At 37.4% G+C, this 19,327-nt stretch overlaps 1 protein-coding gene across 1 annotated transcript; it reads left to right on the forward strand.

Annotated features, from left to right (window-relative positions):
• The first annotated feature begins 6,567 nt into the window (after window positions 1-6,567).
• Window positions 6,568-9,492, forward strand: LOC100651231 (trypsin-7-like). The gene is made up of 7 exons (XM_012319408.3): window positions 6,568-6,662; window positions 7,370-7,476; window positions 7,546-7,655; window positions 7,768-7,906; window positions 8,542-8,655; window positions 8,730-8,913; window positions 9,100-9,492. The coding sequence occupies exons 1-7, from the start codon at window positions 6,578-6,580 to the stop codon at window positions 9,201-9,203; spliced, it is 843 nt and encodes a 280-aa protein (XP_012174798.2). The 5' UTR covers window positions 6,568-6,577; the 3' UTR covers window positions 9,204-9,492.
• Window positions 9,493-19,327: the final 9,835 nt, after the last annotated feature.

Below are 19,327 nucleotides of genomic sequence, written 5' to 3' on the forward strand. Positions count from 1 at the left end.
TTTTACATGTCTCGCTTGTATTTGATTAATCCGCGCGTGTACATTTTCAGTGTGAACTCTACCGTGGAACAAACAGCGGAAAAATAATATTTGAACTAGCCTCGTACGGGTTACGATTTATCCATGCAACATTTCACTCTGTAACGTAGACGCGACAGCGTCCGCTCTCGCCGTACGCGCTCTCTATATAATTTTTACTACGACCGACTGCAATTTCGATTACTCCGCAGTAAATAAAATCCGATCCGGAAATAAAACAATTGAAACGACGATAAATGGTGTTCCATTTGTGGCTGGTAAAGCGTATCATTCTTTCTTCCTTTTTTTCGGTTTCTCTCCTATTTTCTACGTCGTTGTATCGTCGCTTATTCGCGCGTACACGCGAACACTTGCAAATCTTGTCACACGTAATAGAGCCTGCTAACGAAAAAAGCTGAAAAAAGAAAAAAAGGAGGAAAAACGGGAGAGAGTAACGGAGCAAAGATACACAGACGCGATTTATTCAATGAACGCACGTTATGAACGCGTACAGTTTGCCATCGTGTACGGATGTGTGTTGTATCGATTGCAGCCGAGGGCTGATACGAAGTGGCGCGAACAACGAAACGCGCCTAGTTTCAGAAACGCGGACACGTGTTTCGAAACGTTGCGGGACGAACGGAGAAATTAATGCAATGGCAAACGACCCTCGTAAACGTAAAAGGCCAGGCGGTAGCGTTAAAATTATACGATGGCCGTATCCAACGAATGCACGGCGGATACCTATCTCAAGTGTATTATAAATGTGATGAACGCGGCTCGCAAAGGAAGTAACGTGTATTATTTATAGCACGGCCGACTGAACGCAATGAAAATAAGGCGGCATTAGCCGGCCGGGGCTGCGAAAGTGAGGACCACGAATAATTCCACAGCGTGTAATCCTGCTGAAAATTACCATTTAAATTTCACTCCTGACCACGGCCGCCACGCGTTTTCCGCGACTGATGGGACGAGAGCCCTTGATTAACTGCGCTAAAATCCTCTCGCTTCGAGAACGACACTTCGTATTGTTTCAGTTTTGTTTCAGCCGGAATTTAGTTACCATTATCCTTCTGACACGTTACATCGGAACGTTCTCGAACCGAAAGTGACTTGGAGGGAAAATTTCGACGAATGAAATTTATCGATATGTAAAGTCTGGTACTGTTGACATATAGGTGTCGAAATTCTGTACGAATACTAGTTTATACAAGTGAGTAATCCATTCGTAGGATTAATCATGCTTATCGAAATATATTTCATTTATCTTTTTATATTTCTCTTCTCTGTTTAACCTTGATCGCATCATATAATAGTTATGCTTTGATAACGTGTTTTTCAACTGAAGAGCGTTGGCAAATCGTAAGATCGTTTCATTTATCAATGTTTTATATTATGTTAACATTTTTTTAGGAAATTTACACGATGTAACTTTAAACGAAACAGGGTGTTTGTATTTAAATATTTATATTTCGATTAAACATACGTCAGATCCGTATTTAGCTTCAAACTTCCATCGAAATTTCCGTATTAAATTTCGTTATTCGTTATACTATATACAAAGCCAAGCAATGATGAATTCGATGTATTATTAAATCAAGTATACAGAACTCCGCAGAAATTAATGTATTTGATAGTTAATATCCAATATGGATTAAAAACGTGGAAAAATATACATTGCGAACTACGCTACCGATTTACAATTTTACACAAGGGCATAAAAATTCATATTCCAAAAAAATTTCAATAAGCGAGACAGCAATTGACAGTAATAGACTCGGCGAGGGATAGTTGTTACATGCTTCAGATATTTCTATATCGTGAAAAAAGAAAAATAGAAATTCTACTAAAGAAAGAAAAATGTAGATGTTAAAAAAGCAATAAAACCCAATAATTATAAAGAAACCAAGGCAGATATCGTAGGATAATTTTAATTTATAGTATAAATACAATTTAATAAATTTTATGTATGAACATTTCATTGGAAAGTTTCACCGCATACGGTAAATTTAGTAAAATTCAATATCTATATAAAATTCTGATGTACTAAATTGAACTAAAAGTTAAACTGAACAAATTTTATGGTAAACACAAAAATCGATTTTCGTGTGTCCTCTATGTTTCTACCTATAGGAAAATTACTGACAACGTACCTACTGTATTCTGTTCGAAATCATGAATAATTTCAGATATTTGCAAAGGCCGATTTAAATGGGGCATCCCGTATATTACACTATATAATTTTATTACGAATAGTTATCTTCGCTCGTAAAACATTTGCAATTTTTTTATCCGCCGATTATTTCAGTGTCGGGACATTATAGTCGGAACGAGCCGACAATTTAATCGAAATTCGTTTCGCTATTGCGAAATAACAGTTTTCACAGAACGATATTCCTTCGGTGAGCTTCTAGTAAACGCGGCATCCCTCTTATACGCGAACTTCCTTCCAGGTTAATTCGTTGTAATCTCTTCGTTGAAATTTCCAACTTCTAATACTTGGGTTCTACCCACGACGCACTGCACGAAAGGCTTAACACGAACACACACGCATAACACACAAGAGTTTCTTGAACGCTCTAAAGTTTCCGAAATTCCGGTTTATCATAATACGCTGATAGCTATATATATATATATACGTTTTTACGCGCCTCCAACGCGCTTCTAACAGAAAATGGATAATATTTAGGCGATCTATACGATAGCGAAATTTGTACAACGCATATGTAATAACGGCGTATGTTCGCATCGAATTCAGCTGATACACGAGCTTCTTAAACTGTACGCTTAATTTAAGTTCATCGAGCAATATCCCTTTAATAATTTCTTTACGAATATTCGAAAAGAAATTTGACAAACTTGAAACTCAGTTTCACTGCTTCTTTTAGTCGGGTTATTAATTCAATTATGTACCTTTCTTCATTATCGTTTATTAAATTAGCATACGTCAGTGAAAAAGCAATGAAAGATCGTTGAACTGAGAGTATTTAAAGTATTGTTATAATTCTTCTGTTTCGTAAAGATGAAGCAAGTATTTAACACTAGAACTACCGATAGTTAACGCGAAGCTATTTCTATCAAAACCAATCAAAATGACTGGTCTTTAAAAAATACGTAATAATGGAATATTTTTATATTTATTGATTTATTATCTTGTCACAGAAGGAATTCCATGTTATGTAGTACATTTTTGGTATTATTAATCTATCTGGGACCATGATCCCTAAAGGAGGGTTGACACATTTATAAAATTGTAGAAACAGTTACTTTGACTGGTGTGATATTTTTAGCGTTAAGTATCGAAGATTGAGATGAAACGTTGTATTTGATACAATGATATTTATATCGAGTCGAGCAATATCTAAATATAAATAAAGCAATTAGTTACAAGAATATTAATTAATATATCGCTGATATAAAAAACAAATCACACGAGATTTTATCTCTCCTCTCCAAGAGGTATTTTGTCTGCTGTTCACCTGCAATACAACATTCATGTAAAAATGTATAAATTACGAATCAACGTATGGATGTAGGTATATTTACAATTCGAACCACGTTCTTTTTTAGTTCATGAATGCGAACGAATCAATGCACATCACAATGACAGCATTGGGCAAGAGAAATAATGTAACTCTGTTTATCGTCGGAGCGTTTACTCAATTTCCGACTCACAATCAGCCGCGGTAATCCGATTTCTGATAAAAAAGGAAGAAAAAAGGGAGAGAGAAACGAAAGAAGAAAAACGCTGATCGGAAGTGTGCATCGTATCGGCGCGATACGATTATTGAAATTACGGTGAACGACAGATACGGGAAGGGGCAGGGGAGAGAAGGACGACGTTTATCCAAATTTATGGCGGATTCGCGTCTACGTCGGATTACGAATGCACATTTTACAGGAATTCAAGCGTTTCGCGTACTCGCATCCCGCTAAAATATTTTCGCAGAGCCGGTTGGCGAAGGCCAAATGGATAGAGTGTCCCAGCTGGAAACAACCGAATGAAATACACCGACGTGTTACGAGAATCGTTGCGATAATTTTTGCTCATCGAGCGGCGGTGAGGTCAAATTGCTGCCGCATCTACGATCGAGCAACTAGCTCCGTTTTCATTCGCGGGTCAACGATATCGCGCGGACCATGGAACGGTGATTAAATCGCGTTTCACTCACCATCTTTTCGAAATCGGAAGTACGTCGATGCGACACGACGTTCTTTACGCAACGTCTGCGTTCGGTTCTTCGCGTTCGTCGATGACTCGTTAGGCACGTTACTCGTATCAAAAGGTTTTCGTTCAGCATCTTCTTCTTCCGCATTACGCGTCTTTAGCTTTCGTGAGAATTATTTTGCTGATAGAATTTTTATGGTACCACTATGACGCTTTTGATAATTGATAATAAACGAGTTAGACGAATTAGAAGACATAAAATACATTTTGTGCCCTCTTTCAAAGAATATTTGGCTTGTTCGTTTGTATGTAATTATTTTCAATTATATTAAAATAAATATGGGTAGGAATATTGTGCGAAATAATAAGATAAATAACGATCAAATTTGAATTGTCCGAGATTGCAGAAGTTACTGTTTTATATAAGAGTGCGATGTTCTATGTACTTTTATGTTTGATCGTTGAAACGTGTTTATCAGCCATTATCGATCGCTGCTTGAACTTCTTAGTTAGATATCTTTTTCTGTATCTGAACGATATTATCTATAGGTATACGATGAAACGTTTGAGAAAGATGGAAGAACGCGAAGACTGAAATAAGAAATACTTTAACATACATTCGAGATTAATTAGAAAGATTCTACGTTATAGCCGGCAAATATTTATATGCGAAAGATCAACCATCACGGAAAACACAAAAGATTGATAATCCAACTGTAAACTATAAACCATAGAAACCATGAACGCGTTAATCAGCTTAAAATATTTCAGCTCGTTTTTTTGGAACGTTTTTTTGAAACGTAACGTTTCAAAGTTGCAAAACGGTGGTCGAAATTAAACATGTGAAATAATAATTCGCTCATTGTCGTGTATAATCAATGGAAGCAACGATCGTTCGCATTAATACTTTGCTAAATGAATGGCACAAACGGAGCACGAACGAGATTATCAATGATATTTTGAATATGATTAAAATAAAGCAGTACGCAGGGAATTCTCGCTATATCGTCGATTTATCAAACAAAATAAACCCCAGGAAACCGATAATAAGAATATTGTACGAGCAAAAACAATGAACGATCGAATTGACATGTAGGATTAGAACGTTCGAACGATGATCAGCGCGACAAATTTTCAACCGAGCCTGATATATGTTAATTTAATAATAAATATCGCGTTACTTGGTACTCGTTGACGCGAGAAACACACAATCAGAGATATGGGAATGCATGTTCCATCTGTCGTTGCCAGATCCAGTATTTATCTCGTGTTAACGATTCGTTTTACGACAATGCGTGCAGCGTGACGTGTGATTGAAATTATTTTTGGGGATAATAGCGTCCGCGCGCGACCGGTTAATTAATTCGATGCTTCCGGCCAAAAAATGGTATTACAAGTGAGAACGACGGAAATTACAGATGCATTACATATTTACGAAGTCGGCGGAGGCCTGTACATTAACTCCACATTTGCACGGGTCAATTAGCTCCGCGATGAATAATCGTCCAAGGTATACGTAAAACGATTCTTTCAACGCGATATTGATATTAAAGATGAAAATTTTAAATAAAAAGCTATTTATAACTCGATGACAGTTTTCACAGCTTCTCTCGTAAATCGTAAATTTGCGTATAAATTTTTAGAAGTTTCATTTAGCTATGTAGGTATATTTTTATACCGACAACTATGATTTTTTCTATACTGTCTGAAAAGAAGTATTGGATCGAATTAAAAAATCTACGATACAAACAGCTCGAAGACATTGAGGTGCAAGAATCAAATAAATATTTTACAAATTTCATAATGACTACATTTATCGCTTACAAAATCCATTGAGAGCAGTACAAAATTTAGCTAATGCATTTACACGAAATTATAATTATCAATTTCAATTTCTGCCTATCATTATTCAAAAAGCACAACAAATTTAAGAATTTTCCTCAAGTTACTATATTATGTATAAGAAACAGTAAAACTTTATACTTTTCCATCTTTCTAACAAATCGAGAAAGAGTTGCTTCCATTAAATAACGCAAATAGTCTGTACAACGACGTTATATCAATATTTGTTCGATTAGATTAAACGAGCATCAGAATTTTATTGGCATAGGTTCTACCAAAGCATCCAATTTATGACATGTTGCGACATAGAGCAACCAACGGATCTTTTTCTCAGCGTTATCTTAATAACTTGAGCCATTCTCTAATTATACGCGGAAAACACGTTTGTTATGAATGACGATTTAACCCTTAATATCGTAGCCTTAGCCTTAATGTCAAAGCATTAGCACTCTGCCGATAAATGCCAGAAAGAGACAGTAATTTCGGGGATACATTGTTTATGCAGAAATTACGTATTTGCGGCTTTATAAGGAACACCCGGTTCCCTCGATGATCTCAAACGTTGCAACGATGTACGCTTTGCTGTTCTTGATTGCCTTTGGTTCGCCGATATTCTGTGCGGTTTCCACATATGGTTCGAGTGAAGTTTATTTTATAATTAATTCTATTTGCGTTAGATTTTATTTTATTATATTTTATGTAAGATGGCAAGTTTGAAAGATTGCGACAGATTATTTGAAAATTTGTCCAATTAAATTCGACCAACGTTCCGATAGTAAATTAACGTGTTGTTTATTAACGAATTGTTAGGTATATCATGTAGCGATTCATTAAGATACATTAGTTTGAGTGTCGATTTGATAGTCTTTAAATAAAACGAAGCGAACAATCAGTAACGCTGTTAATTATGTGTACTATGTTTACGTTTATGTTGAACAGATGTTCGTTTTAATTGTTTTATAATAACGGCGCATCAGTTACAACGTTAAATTTTCTTATCGTGTTTAATTCTTCTAATTAGTTGCATAAAATATAGGTAGGATATAGAGGTATCTTTTTCGAAATTAACAAATATTTCATTTTATCCGTTGGAGGCAGAAATTGTAACTAGATCTATTGTCTATATCCCTTAAACTCTCAATTAAATGCATCGTAACTTTATCTTCCGCGTAATTAAATTAATATTTTCTGTAAATAATTAAGAAAATTAATGGAAAGACGCGGAAGGAAACAGGGACATGCAGAGTGCCTCTATCAAAGGAATTAACCGAGCGAACTTATCAACGTATCGATATCGCGCGAAACGCATTAAACGATTCGTCTGATTTGAATGTTGTACAGCCGATTACGGAAAAAGAATCGTCTCGGAGTCAGCGAGATTCCCGGAACCGGCAGAATCCAGGATTATTGGAGGGGAGAAGGTCGCCATAGAGGAATATCCATTTGCGGTTAGTATAACGTGCGATCGATCTTCACGGTCGATTTGGCATTTAGAAAATCGTTGCCTCTCGTCGCAGGTCTCGTTGCAGAACAATGGTACGTTTTTCGGTCACCAAGTTGAGCATTTCTGCGGCGGCAGTATCGTCGGGGAAAAGTGGATAATAACGTCGGCGCAGTGCGCTCTCAGGCAAGATTAATACATACCGCGTTCTCGACGAACGATTTTCATGTGCACACGATTCGTACACGCGTCTTTCCTTTTTTTCATTTTTTATTTCCTTTTCCTTATCGCTTTACAGGCTAGAAGTGAAGGCATTTCACGTGAGAGCGGGCACGTCGCGTTATTACGAGGGTGGTGACATTTATGGTGTCCAAAGCGTCGTGATACATCCCGCTTTTAACGCAATTAATTACGACTACGACGTTGGTCTCGTTGAGGTAATACATTCTCGCTTGTCGCGTTACTGTACGTGTCATCGCTATTTAGTGACCGCTACGAGTGTCAAGATATTATCGAAACGAACGTTGAAAGCAGAGAACGTATCAAAAGGTGTAATTAATAATCGATTCGTTATTTACAAAATTAGTTTTTTTACATCTTTGATATTTTTGTTAAAAACGAAACTTCGTATCGGTTGTAATGTGCACTTTGCTGTTAGTTAGCTTCGTTCGTAATCGTAAATGTGTATTTTAATTCCGTGATTCATTTTATCAGTGTGAATTATTGAACACTGTGAAATAGTATTTAGCGTCACAACGCATTAAACAGAAACGGACAGTTTAAGTAAGTTAAGTTTAAGTAAGGGATTACATCCTTAATTATTCATAGTCACTGAAGACTATTTCGTCTATCGTAGCTTTCGATTTCGTTGAATTTGCATCCCCCTTAAATAAATCCTAAGCTCAAACAAGAATCTAGTAACATCTTGAAAAGATGTGATAATAATTCAGTAATAATAAAATGAATTATTCGATAGATATTTCACGTTCACCTCGTTAAATAAATCATCGATTACATTTATCATTTATTATTTCCTGTAACATGTACTACACTAATATTTCTTCTGACGTAGCTGTCCGACAGTATAACGTACGATAGCACGAAGCAGCCCATTAAATTGCCCAAAACACATTCGATGATCGACGACGATTCGCTGGTTAAAGTTCTCGGTTGGGGTATATTCGAGGTAACTACGATCCGAAAAACTTTCGGATTAACGTGTTTCGAAACAGTATATAGGAACGCTGCCGTTTATTACAGTTATTCGGTCCGGTCTCGGACGTACTTTTACATAGTACGATGCGGAAAATTAATAACCAGGACTGTGAGGAAGCTAGTGGTGGTGACTTATTAACCAACAGGATGTTTTGTGCCTTATCGGACACTGCTAGACCCTGCGTCGGGGATTCTGGCTCACCTCTCATTTTTCAGGGCACATTATTCGGTGAGTTTGAGTATTCGTTAAAATTTGATCTCCCTTTTCTTGATAATATGCAGCACATTCTGTTTGACTCGAAAACACTTGTTTTTTCAGCCGTGTGTTTTAATTATTTTAAATCAATATCAATCGTGTTTCATTTCGATATTCGACACGTTTATCGATTATGAGCGACGTTGTTGACATTTACAGGGGTGGTGTCCTGGAGTCGATCATGCGACAGGCAGTATCCAACTGCTTTTACAGCTATAGCAGAACTAAAAGATTGGATCACCGACATAACCAGTATATCTTGATTTCCCGTGTATTCGAGATCGTAACGCGATGTAGGATATATTACGACTCCCTTGTAATATTTGCTGCATTGTAATGCAGCTTCCTTTGTGATATTCTGAAAGAACTTCAAGTTCCTGTAGATTTTATAGTAGAACAGTCTTCTTCGAAATGTCTTGAATTTGAAATGTATCTTAAAATAATGGGGAATATGTGAATTAATTTTTCAAGAGAGGTAGATGTATGGTATCTTCGATGAGTAATATCACTGTATAAAATATGTATATATCCTGTATATATAATTGCACGATATACGTGACTATTTTCTCGGTTTCCCGCTTTTCTCGTGCGAGAGTATGAAAAGAATTTTACACGAAGCTTGGCTGCAAACGCTTTATTAGAAAGTCATAAGCAAATATTGAACGTAGCATGCAATGGATATTGTAATAAAGTAACGGATTCTGTATTGCAGAATATTTAGAAAGTTGATAGATGACTCGGTCAGATGTTGATATTCTAGAAAAATTTTTGAGAAATCCACGATGCGATAAATTCTATATTATCGATGTCTAGTCTCTGTCAACAGTGGCATCGCAAAAATATGTCATTTTTATATGAGAAATTAAGGATATTAGGTATCAGTCGTGTTAAATTGTTTCAAGATACGAGATATTATAGAGAAACAGATACAGTAAACACGGTAGATTTTTTGTATTCCGTAATACGTATAGATTCATTTTATGCTCCACTTAATATTTGATTGTAACTTTGTAATAAAATGTTTTCAGCTAAACTTCGTGTAACTTCTTTTCCTCCTTTTTCGTCTTTGGATCATGCTGCTACAACGTGTTGAGAAAAGCAAGAAATACTCTGTATATTCTTACAATCTAGTGAATTTGTACGAACATTTTTCTTATTAGAAAATCAATAAAACTTCAACAAGAATTATGAAGATGTACGAGGTGTTTCGAAAAAAAGCGAGAGAAAATTTGCTGAGAAATAGAATGTTTTAAACATTCTGTGTGTCGAGAGATTTATCGAAGCAGAGTGTAGAACGTACGAGACAAAATATCGATGCTGTTCTGCAGGGAAACTGATAGAAATCCGTATAAGCCGAGAAGAGAAACATTTCCCAGGATGACATTGGAAAGACACAGAGAAAGAGAAAGAGAGAGAGAAATGTTTAATTTCGAACCTCCTCGAGACGTCGCGGCGTGAGCTGATAGCTTTCGACTGGCCATTGCAATAATCCTATTAAACCGCAGACACGATCCAATAACTTTTCTGTCACTGGCTGCTTGCACCGTCATCCGTTCGACTGTTATTTTTATTCCGCGATCCAATGGTCATATTCGCTCAGGATACGGATACGCGAGAAGCTAAAATAAATCAACGCTGGATTATCATTTCCTTTGACAGCTCAAGCGACATCATAATTAATGGTAAAAGGTAATGGACGCGAGTAATCGAGATTGGTAAAGAATTGGGAAAAGAAGAAGAAAATTAGGTAAACATATGAGAATGAAGCAAATTGTGTACAAAGCAAGATGCAACTATTTTTTATATTTGATTTTGTTATTGAGAATTATTTTTCCGGGGTTGATGGCATGATCTTTTAGCAAATAACGTTTCAACAAAAGGAAATAATTTGTAATTTTAAGGTTCGTACGATTTCGAATATTCAACTGGAGAACAATAAAAGGTAAAGTCGAATTCAATGATTCTGAATCTTATATAGCTTATATAAAATTTCAATCTTTTCGTCGACTTTCGTCATCTATTATTTATTATCCAATAAATGTCAAAATATTGGACGCTCGAAGATTGTTCATATTTAACGATTTTAAAGAATAGAATTTATTTAAATAGACTATTAATTTTATAAAAATGTATTAATTTTCTATTCTAGTACATTATTCAGTACAGTTATATATTTAACTTCACGAGCAAAAAGAATTAGCGTGTCTTGTCAGATTTTTTCAATTTTCCTTCACAAAATCAAAAGAAAAAGAACCATATGGATCTCATAAGTTGTAATAATCCTTAATCCCTTAAATAACATAATTTCTGAAATCGATGAAGTAACGCACAAAATACAAAATTAGAAGGAAATATCGCTCCTGTCTCAAAGGAGCCGTTCAAAGGAAACATTCTCGCCGTTTTTCGCTACCAATTCGATAGCGCCAATTGCAACCAACGACGCGCTATCTGTGTTGAAATTATCCGTTGGGAGTATAAAGTAAATCGTTCCACAAATAATTCGGAGCAGCGATTCGACCGATCTTTTTTATATCGAGAAAATCATTGAAAATCGTTGGAGCAATCTTGCACGAGCGTTTTAATTCTCGTCGACGCCAGGTTACCGCGACACGGCGCGTCTCAGTGAACCGCAGGATTAATCCGAAAACCATGGCTCCGATTCAATAAACTTTCCGACACCTTATTCATTTACGAGCGCTAGTCGCGAAAGCTCGTTTCACTCGGTCGACTATTTCCGCAGCGTCAGAGGACAAAGGAGAACCGGTTCGATACTCCGCGCCGGCGAGACGCGGACGAGCAAAGATGCCAAAGATGAGAAACTACGGCTGATATTGAATTAACCTTAATGCACAGGTAATGTCATCGCGACTATTGCGACAGAGTTATTACGTCCAAGTGACGCAATGCGTATTACGCGCCTGTTACAGAATGGTAGCGCGCATGAGAGCGTTGCTTCGTTTTGGTAAGAATCCTAGCCAAGAGGCACATTAAGCTGGAAAACATTGCTCTCTGTATCAAAAAACTGACATTTGCTGGCGAGAATATGGAAAATTTATGGTAATGGTTGCTGTTGATATCTTGCGTGTAATTATTTAGCTGGTGAAACGCGGATTCGAGGATTGCTTTTTGTAAGATATTTACTCGGAGAAGCGTATTTTGAGAATAGTACATTGAATATGATTTGTACTGAGAATTTGGTATTTTAAACCCCTTAATATATGAATTTCTCTTTGATTTAATAGTGAAACCGAATAAACTTTTTATAATAAAAGACAATTGAGAAAGAAATTCGGCGTACAATATATATTTTTTATAACGTAATATGGATCATATATGTACGTACTTTTTAGTACGAAGTATCCGAAGTAATTCGGATCTACAAATAGATCAAAGGCTGAAATAATCGCTTAAATTAAAAACAGTCTAAATTAATGTTCGTATGTGCGATGGGTATGTGTATTAAGTAGTCGATATTTGTAATTAGAAAAGAAAGTCGAAGAGGAGAGCATACAATTATTGTTGGAGAGTGTATTAATACTTTTTACCGTCGATTTTCGTTAGTATGGATATAGCGAGGAAAAGAATTTATTTGAATATCAGTACCTTCGATATAGTTGATAGATCGATACATGCATAAATAACTTTCTTATACTTAAGCATGTTTGTTATTATTTCTGAAAATCACCGTATTAGTGTATTTAGTATTTCATTCACATGTGTGTGGTCGAAGTTCTTGAATTATAAATACTCGTATTTTTATATTCCGATATTCCGTCTGATCAGCTGTGCTGATACGAGTGATCGGCTTTGCCGAATAATTTATGACTAATATTTAACTTTTTAATTTTAGTATTACAAAACTGATAAGTGGAGATCCGTGAGATAGTCGTTTCGGGCTTTTGTTGCGAAAATAAATAAATACAAAGTATTTTGCTCGTATTCTATACTAAGATAAGTAGGACATTTAATATCCGAATACTTAAGACATTTTCTATGAATTTTATTTTCACCGTAATGAGACACGACTATCGTAATTATATCGGCAAAATTTGAAATGGGCTTGAATCGATCACCAAAATGTAATATTTGAACAGTCAATTACCCATTCTACTAATAAGCCACAATATTACAATAGGACGATTTTTGCAACGATTGATAATTGTTGTTAAATTATCACTTAATAATCAATAACAAAATTTTAAAAAATGTCATACGATACACGTAGCAGATTCATAAAAGTTTTCCACAAGTGTGTAAAGCCTAAATACCTAAATACCTAAAGTATAAATACCTTCATGAGTTATTGTACATGTTTTACTACCTGTAAAGTTTAGTTAGAAATTTCACCGTCCTATTGTACCGATGCTTTCAACGAAACATCTTAGACAACAGTTTCGACCTATCTTTCACGAAGTATCTCGCGGATAATCAGACTTCTCGCGGGGGAAAGCAAAGAGAAGAAGAAAGTCGCGTCACGAAGCCGTGGAGAAAATAGTCGGCGTGCCGGCTTTATCGCGAGCGTACGATAGGGGAAAGGAGTTTCAGGACGGGCAATGAAGCCGAAATTTCTTCCTGTGGTGGCTCGATTAACCTCTAGAGCGCGGGGTGGTTGATAATCATTCCGTAGAAGGAAGCAGGTTGCGCGCAACATCCACAGCACGACTAGAACATATCAGAATGCGGTGTCGCAAGAAGCCACACCGTCGCCGGGGACACTTATTGCGACAATTTGGCAAGATCTTCGGCAATATTAGCGTTGCTTCGAGTTATCCCACGCCCGGAACACATTCGCCTGGCTCTTTTCGGTACGTTAGAAACTTAATAATATAAAACGAAGCAACGAGTGAACAGCGGACGCGCACAATGAAGAAACCGGCCATCTTGAGGTTGGTGCCGGTTGCAACTGAAGAAATAAAAGAGAGGAAAGCTGTAGGTAGAGACCAGAGTTTGCACGGTCTGGAGATTGTATCGGAATTTTCTCGGAGTTGACCAAGACTACGCGAGCTCTGTAATTACTGTTTGCCCCCGTTGAGAGTGCACGGAATGGATACGTTCCGGTTGCGCCGTGCTTTATCGTTTTTGGTTCCATGCAATGATCGTGATACGTATCTGTTAATATTGGTCCGTTATATACGGTGAGGCAGCTCGCTGGCAGATTTGCATATTTGCTGCTACGCAAATAAAAGGTATTATGGGGCAGCAAAGAACGGAGAGTAAAGAACGAAATGGTTTCGTATGAATGGCCGTTGCGTATATCTTGTTAACGGAGAAAACCTGAGTGGATAACAGCGATCGCTATCAATTATTTTCGAGTGCAGCAACAAAAGGCATATAGGTAATAATTCCATAAAAATATCGTATACGGATATATTCGTGTAGGATCTGATGAACAGAGAGAAATTCAGTGATGTAGAGGTAAATATTTCTGGACTTTTCTAAAGAATTAATTTTAATCGCTGATTATTTCATTCGTCAAAGTTTATATAGATATGTAATTGCAGATATTAATATATAAATATCACAATTTATTGAAAAATTATTGGATACAAATGCACACCGTTTATGCAGAAATAAGTCACGAATAGCATATACCGATTATTTCAAATCTTTCGATAAACAAAAAAATACAGACTGAAATTTTATTCGGGTAAAATAGTCCTCAATTTTCATTTCCCTTATTCCTGTTCTTTACGATTACTGTCTAGCGGCAACAGTTTCGCTTATAACTTTCATTTCAAGTTGGAGCATCATCGAGCTCCGACATGTCGCTGGTTTCGGTATATGGCTACAATAGAGGCGCGTTGGATAATTCAAAGGACATTCGTACCGTTCGCGAAAATCCACTCGTACGATGGTCCATAGATGCCGCTCCATTCGAGATCCGAGAATATCTCGGTGGAACGAGCAATATAAATGTACGGAGTTGCTGAATAGAACGGAGGATGTCTAGTGTGTTTCTCCGCCGTGTGACCGTTTTTCTTACTTTACGTCGTTTAAGCGAGGGCGATGCGGCATGGCGTGGCGTGCGGCACGCGCTAACGAAAATTTAAAAGCGTTATCAGACGGGATGCTCGCGACTTCTGAAAGCGGGGACACTCGTTTAAGAGTGGTTCTCCGTGACAAATTCCTGATTTGCAACTCCATCCCGTTGGCCGTTTGTCGGTGCGCCGCTATAAAAATTTAACAACAGACGAATGGCACGCATTACTTAAGATTACGCTTGCCCGCTTCTTTGTAAGGACTTTAACGTTCCTCCGTCCTCTTCTCAATGTCGCTTGAAGATAAATCGATGCTTTTGATCAACGGAAATGAGAACGTTTCAAATACATTGTTTTCATATGCAACAATTGACGATAATATATCGCATTTAAATTGGGCAATTATATATCATATTCCCAATATATCAACCAAAACATTTCATCCTTTCGTTCAATAACATATAGGAGCATTCAAATAGATGGCATAAATTTGTTGATAATACGATATAATCTTATTCGATTGATCTAGAATATTACACGTTTAAGCAAACCCACGCAGAATCTTGATTTCTCTATAGAACGTATCTAATTTCTTCTTCGATGTACGAACAAATAAAAGTGTCCAGCTTTGAAGAATCCTCGAAGCATCGGAATACCGCTTTTATATTTATCTTTTACAATTCTTCCACAATGACGATGCTTCCATGTAATTTGCCGTTGTTGGAAAATGAGGAACGTCCTCCGGCCGAAACCAACATCGACGTTAATGCGATACGCGATAACGCGACATAACGCACCCGATGCAATATGTATTTTGATGCATAAATCATAAGCATGATATTAAAACTGAGAGAAGCGAGTCCGTGGGGGCGGATACGTGGACGAATTCGCTCCTATATATCGGCATACGTTTCAAATCCATCGAGGAAGAGTTGAATCCTAATGTTGTATGAAAAGTAGCCAGCCAGCGACCAGACGTCGTTTTCTATCCAGTGACCTTGCGCATTATGTTTCACCTATTGATACTTAATATCCGTACACGTTGCAACTTTATCCGGAAAGCGAGAAAACACGATATCGGACCTACGGATGGAAATTTAGTGAAACGAATCCGTTTCTAAAAGAATGGGCATCGAGAATATCCAAATATTTCTCTTTGGAAGTACGTTTAGGCAGGGATAATTAGTTGAAATACTGGACTACGCTCTCTGTATCGATATAGACCGACTGAAAAAGTGGAACGAAACGGAGAAACGTAATACGCGGAAATTTAAACGTACGTACAGTTTTTTAGTGGACGACAGTTTGACAAATCCTCCTATCTAGGTCGAAGTTAGCGTTTTAATGTAGATACATACGTACGAACTGATATGTAAACATGGTACCTCTACTGGATAGTTCATTTAAGTAGACTTTATGTGCGGAAATTCTGATATAAAATTTATCATTCGATGCACGTAGAGATCAAATTACAGCAGAACTGCCAGTATTGGTATTCCTGCTATCCAAATGTTCCAGTATTCGAACATTCTACTACTTAAACGCTCCATTATCTAAATAGTTCTTCGTTACTCCGATGTGAAATCGATATTATAGGGTCAACACCTTGTGTATAATAGGACGCAAGAGAAAGCATATAATGCTATCTGTAGACTAAGATACGGTTTAAAAACTAGAATGCGGTAGTAGTGTCAGAGAAGTTGCAAGATACGACGCTGTTGAAGACACTTTCATCTTGAAATATATTTACCATACACAAATATATTTAGCAGGTATTCAAATGATCTTATTTTTGTCTTTCTGTTATATCACAGACCTTTCGTTGCATTTTCAAGAACATCTTTCTCAAAAGACGACTATATCACAGTAACTGTCTCCTTTTAATTACAGAATTTTCATCCAGGAACACTCTCATACAATCAATATACGCATATTTGCATCTGAGAAACACGGTGATCGAACGACTTTCGTCGTAGTCCCATATTTAACAAAAAAAAGTTGTGTAATTCGATTTCCGTTTATCAAACAGAACCGAACAAATATCAGCCAAAGTACTTTGGTTTCGATTACTACAAACTTATCGGTGATGCTTCTCCAAATTGTTATCAGCATGTACTACGTAGAAAATGATACGTCAAAAGGCAACCCAGCCACTCATAGTGCCGAAATCGATACACGCCGAGTGCTTGCTTTGAAACAGTACACAACGACAGGGAGCGCGCGGTTAAGCAGTCACCCGAATCAGTCGAAGATTTACGATTCCGCGATTGATGTATACGATCACGGAGATTTTGGCAAAGTTCCCCGACGACATGATGTGCAAATAATCCCAGCAGGCCCCTCGACATTTCGCCTCTGGCCGTCTGCTTCCTTCTATTTCACTTGAACGACCCTCGCAAAACCAAGCAGTTTGGTGGCTCCTGTCGTGCGTGACATACCCACAGACGAGATTCCACTCCGTAGTGCTATCCCTCCTGCTTAGCTGTTGGAAATATGGCATGGTCTCGGCAGTAGGAATACGAACTATCGACTAACACAATTCGTCCACTGCTAGGACAGTTTTATCACTGGGATGTAGAAACCAAGCACTTAAGGCAACAACCTTAGTCAGAACATAGTGGCGGTTCAAAGCTTGAGTTATTCTACTTACGACGTGGATCGAGAAATTTCAGAGCCAAAGTAAATACATATATAGCAATTATTATGTTGCGTGTGTACGAGATTCTAAAAACGTTCAAGTTAAATTAAAAAATGTGAAATTTAGCGGAAGATTAGGTGACACGATAAAATTAATAGCTATTTAGACTAAATAAAAATGTTATATTTCTAATTAGTTTCGTGGCCCGCATGACGGAGAACTTGGTGTTCGCGAAGTTGACACGATTTTAAGAAATCTTCGAGTATAATTTTTGGTGTCAGGGATTGTGTAATTAGTTGCTTTCTTCTACGAAATACGAGCCTACCTCGGAGTAGGTGCTGTTAACCTACATCGGTAAGAAAAGGTCTGAAAATAAGATTTTTAGTGGCTAGAAAATGTTAAGACCGTGCCTTCTGCGGTTCAGCCGAATAATTGAGTTAGTTCTTGTCATATTGACAAACGTTTGAATATCCATGGTGACTACGATTTGTCGGTACCAGTACATTAGTACCTTGCTATTCAAGGGGTAAGTATTTAAAGACATTGAATCCCGAGGTCATTGAATCCTATATCTCAGGAATAGTGCACTCCGAATACTATCAATCCAAGGCCGGTGGATCATAAATACTAGAATCATGAGTTCATCGAAAGCTATTTTTTAAGGAGATACCTGGGATTCGACAATCTCAAAGTTCCGATCCTACTGTACAGATCTTAATGATCTCAGGGTTTACTTTATGGATTTTAATGATCGCACAACTTTATCGTATATGGTCTAGTGATTTTGGTAATTTCACATGAATTCCAGGGACATCGAGATATCGTACGATCCACTGATCCTCGAAACTTGGTATATATGTCTCGATGCTTCAGAGTTTGGGTTAGCCTGTCTGTGTCTCTATATATACAGAATATTTGATAGACTTTGAACTATTGGTCGCACGAATATTGTCCCATTCCAATCCAAGTCGCGTCAGCGGAATTCAACGATGATATCTATTGGCAAAGTCGCGACTTTTTCGTCACCGTTTATCTTAACATCTGAGCAAATGCTTTAAAGGGCGATGCAATCCGGTATCCGGAAGCACGTAAAATGTAACGATGCGACGGCTAATTAATTACAGAGCGAATAGTCGTTTGACTTACTAGATGGAACCGCGAGATAATTTACCCGCGACCAATTTTATATTTCAGTTGTCCACAACCGAATTCCTGCTAGCCTGCGTCATCCTTAAAATATTCGGCGTACATCTGCGTGATATTACGTAATATTATTTGTAATAAAATTTAATTAACTTCGCCGTCGCCACAGCCACCAATGTCACGAGTTTCTGCATAATATGCGATGGTAAATTACATTTGACGTAGCATCGCGCAACGCTCATTTCTATCTACCGTAATAACGCAGAATTGAACACGATGGCGCTATCGACGATTAGCTTCCGTGCCTCGTTAAGCCCACTAGTCGTGTCTCATATTTTTACGAAACTTTTCCTCGATTCTAGCTTCAATTCCCAACGAGGCTCGCGACCAACTATTCGCTGCTGCGATCGATTTGCTGCCCCTTGTATTCAAACCGCTCGTGCACGTATCGCGTCGCATCGCGAACAGTTATTTCCCATGGCTGTCATTGTCCGGTTAAATTAATTCATTAAAACTGACAGGCTCTGCAAATGCTGACGAATGGAATTAAAAAGGAAACACGGCCGATATGTACGCATATCAGCTCGATATTTTCTCCACGTCGATTTTATCCTATAGCGAACGAGAG

This window comes from Bombus terrestris, chromosome 6 (assembly GCF_910591885.1).
Source record: "Bombus terrestris chromosome 6, iyBomTerr1.2, whole genome shotgun sequence".
Lineage (NCBI taxonomy): Eukaryota > Metazoa > Arthropoda > Insecta > Hymenoptera > Apidae > Bombus > Bombus terrestris.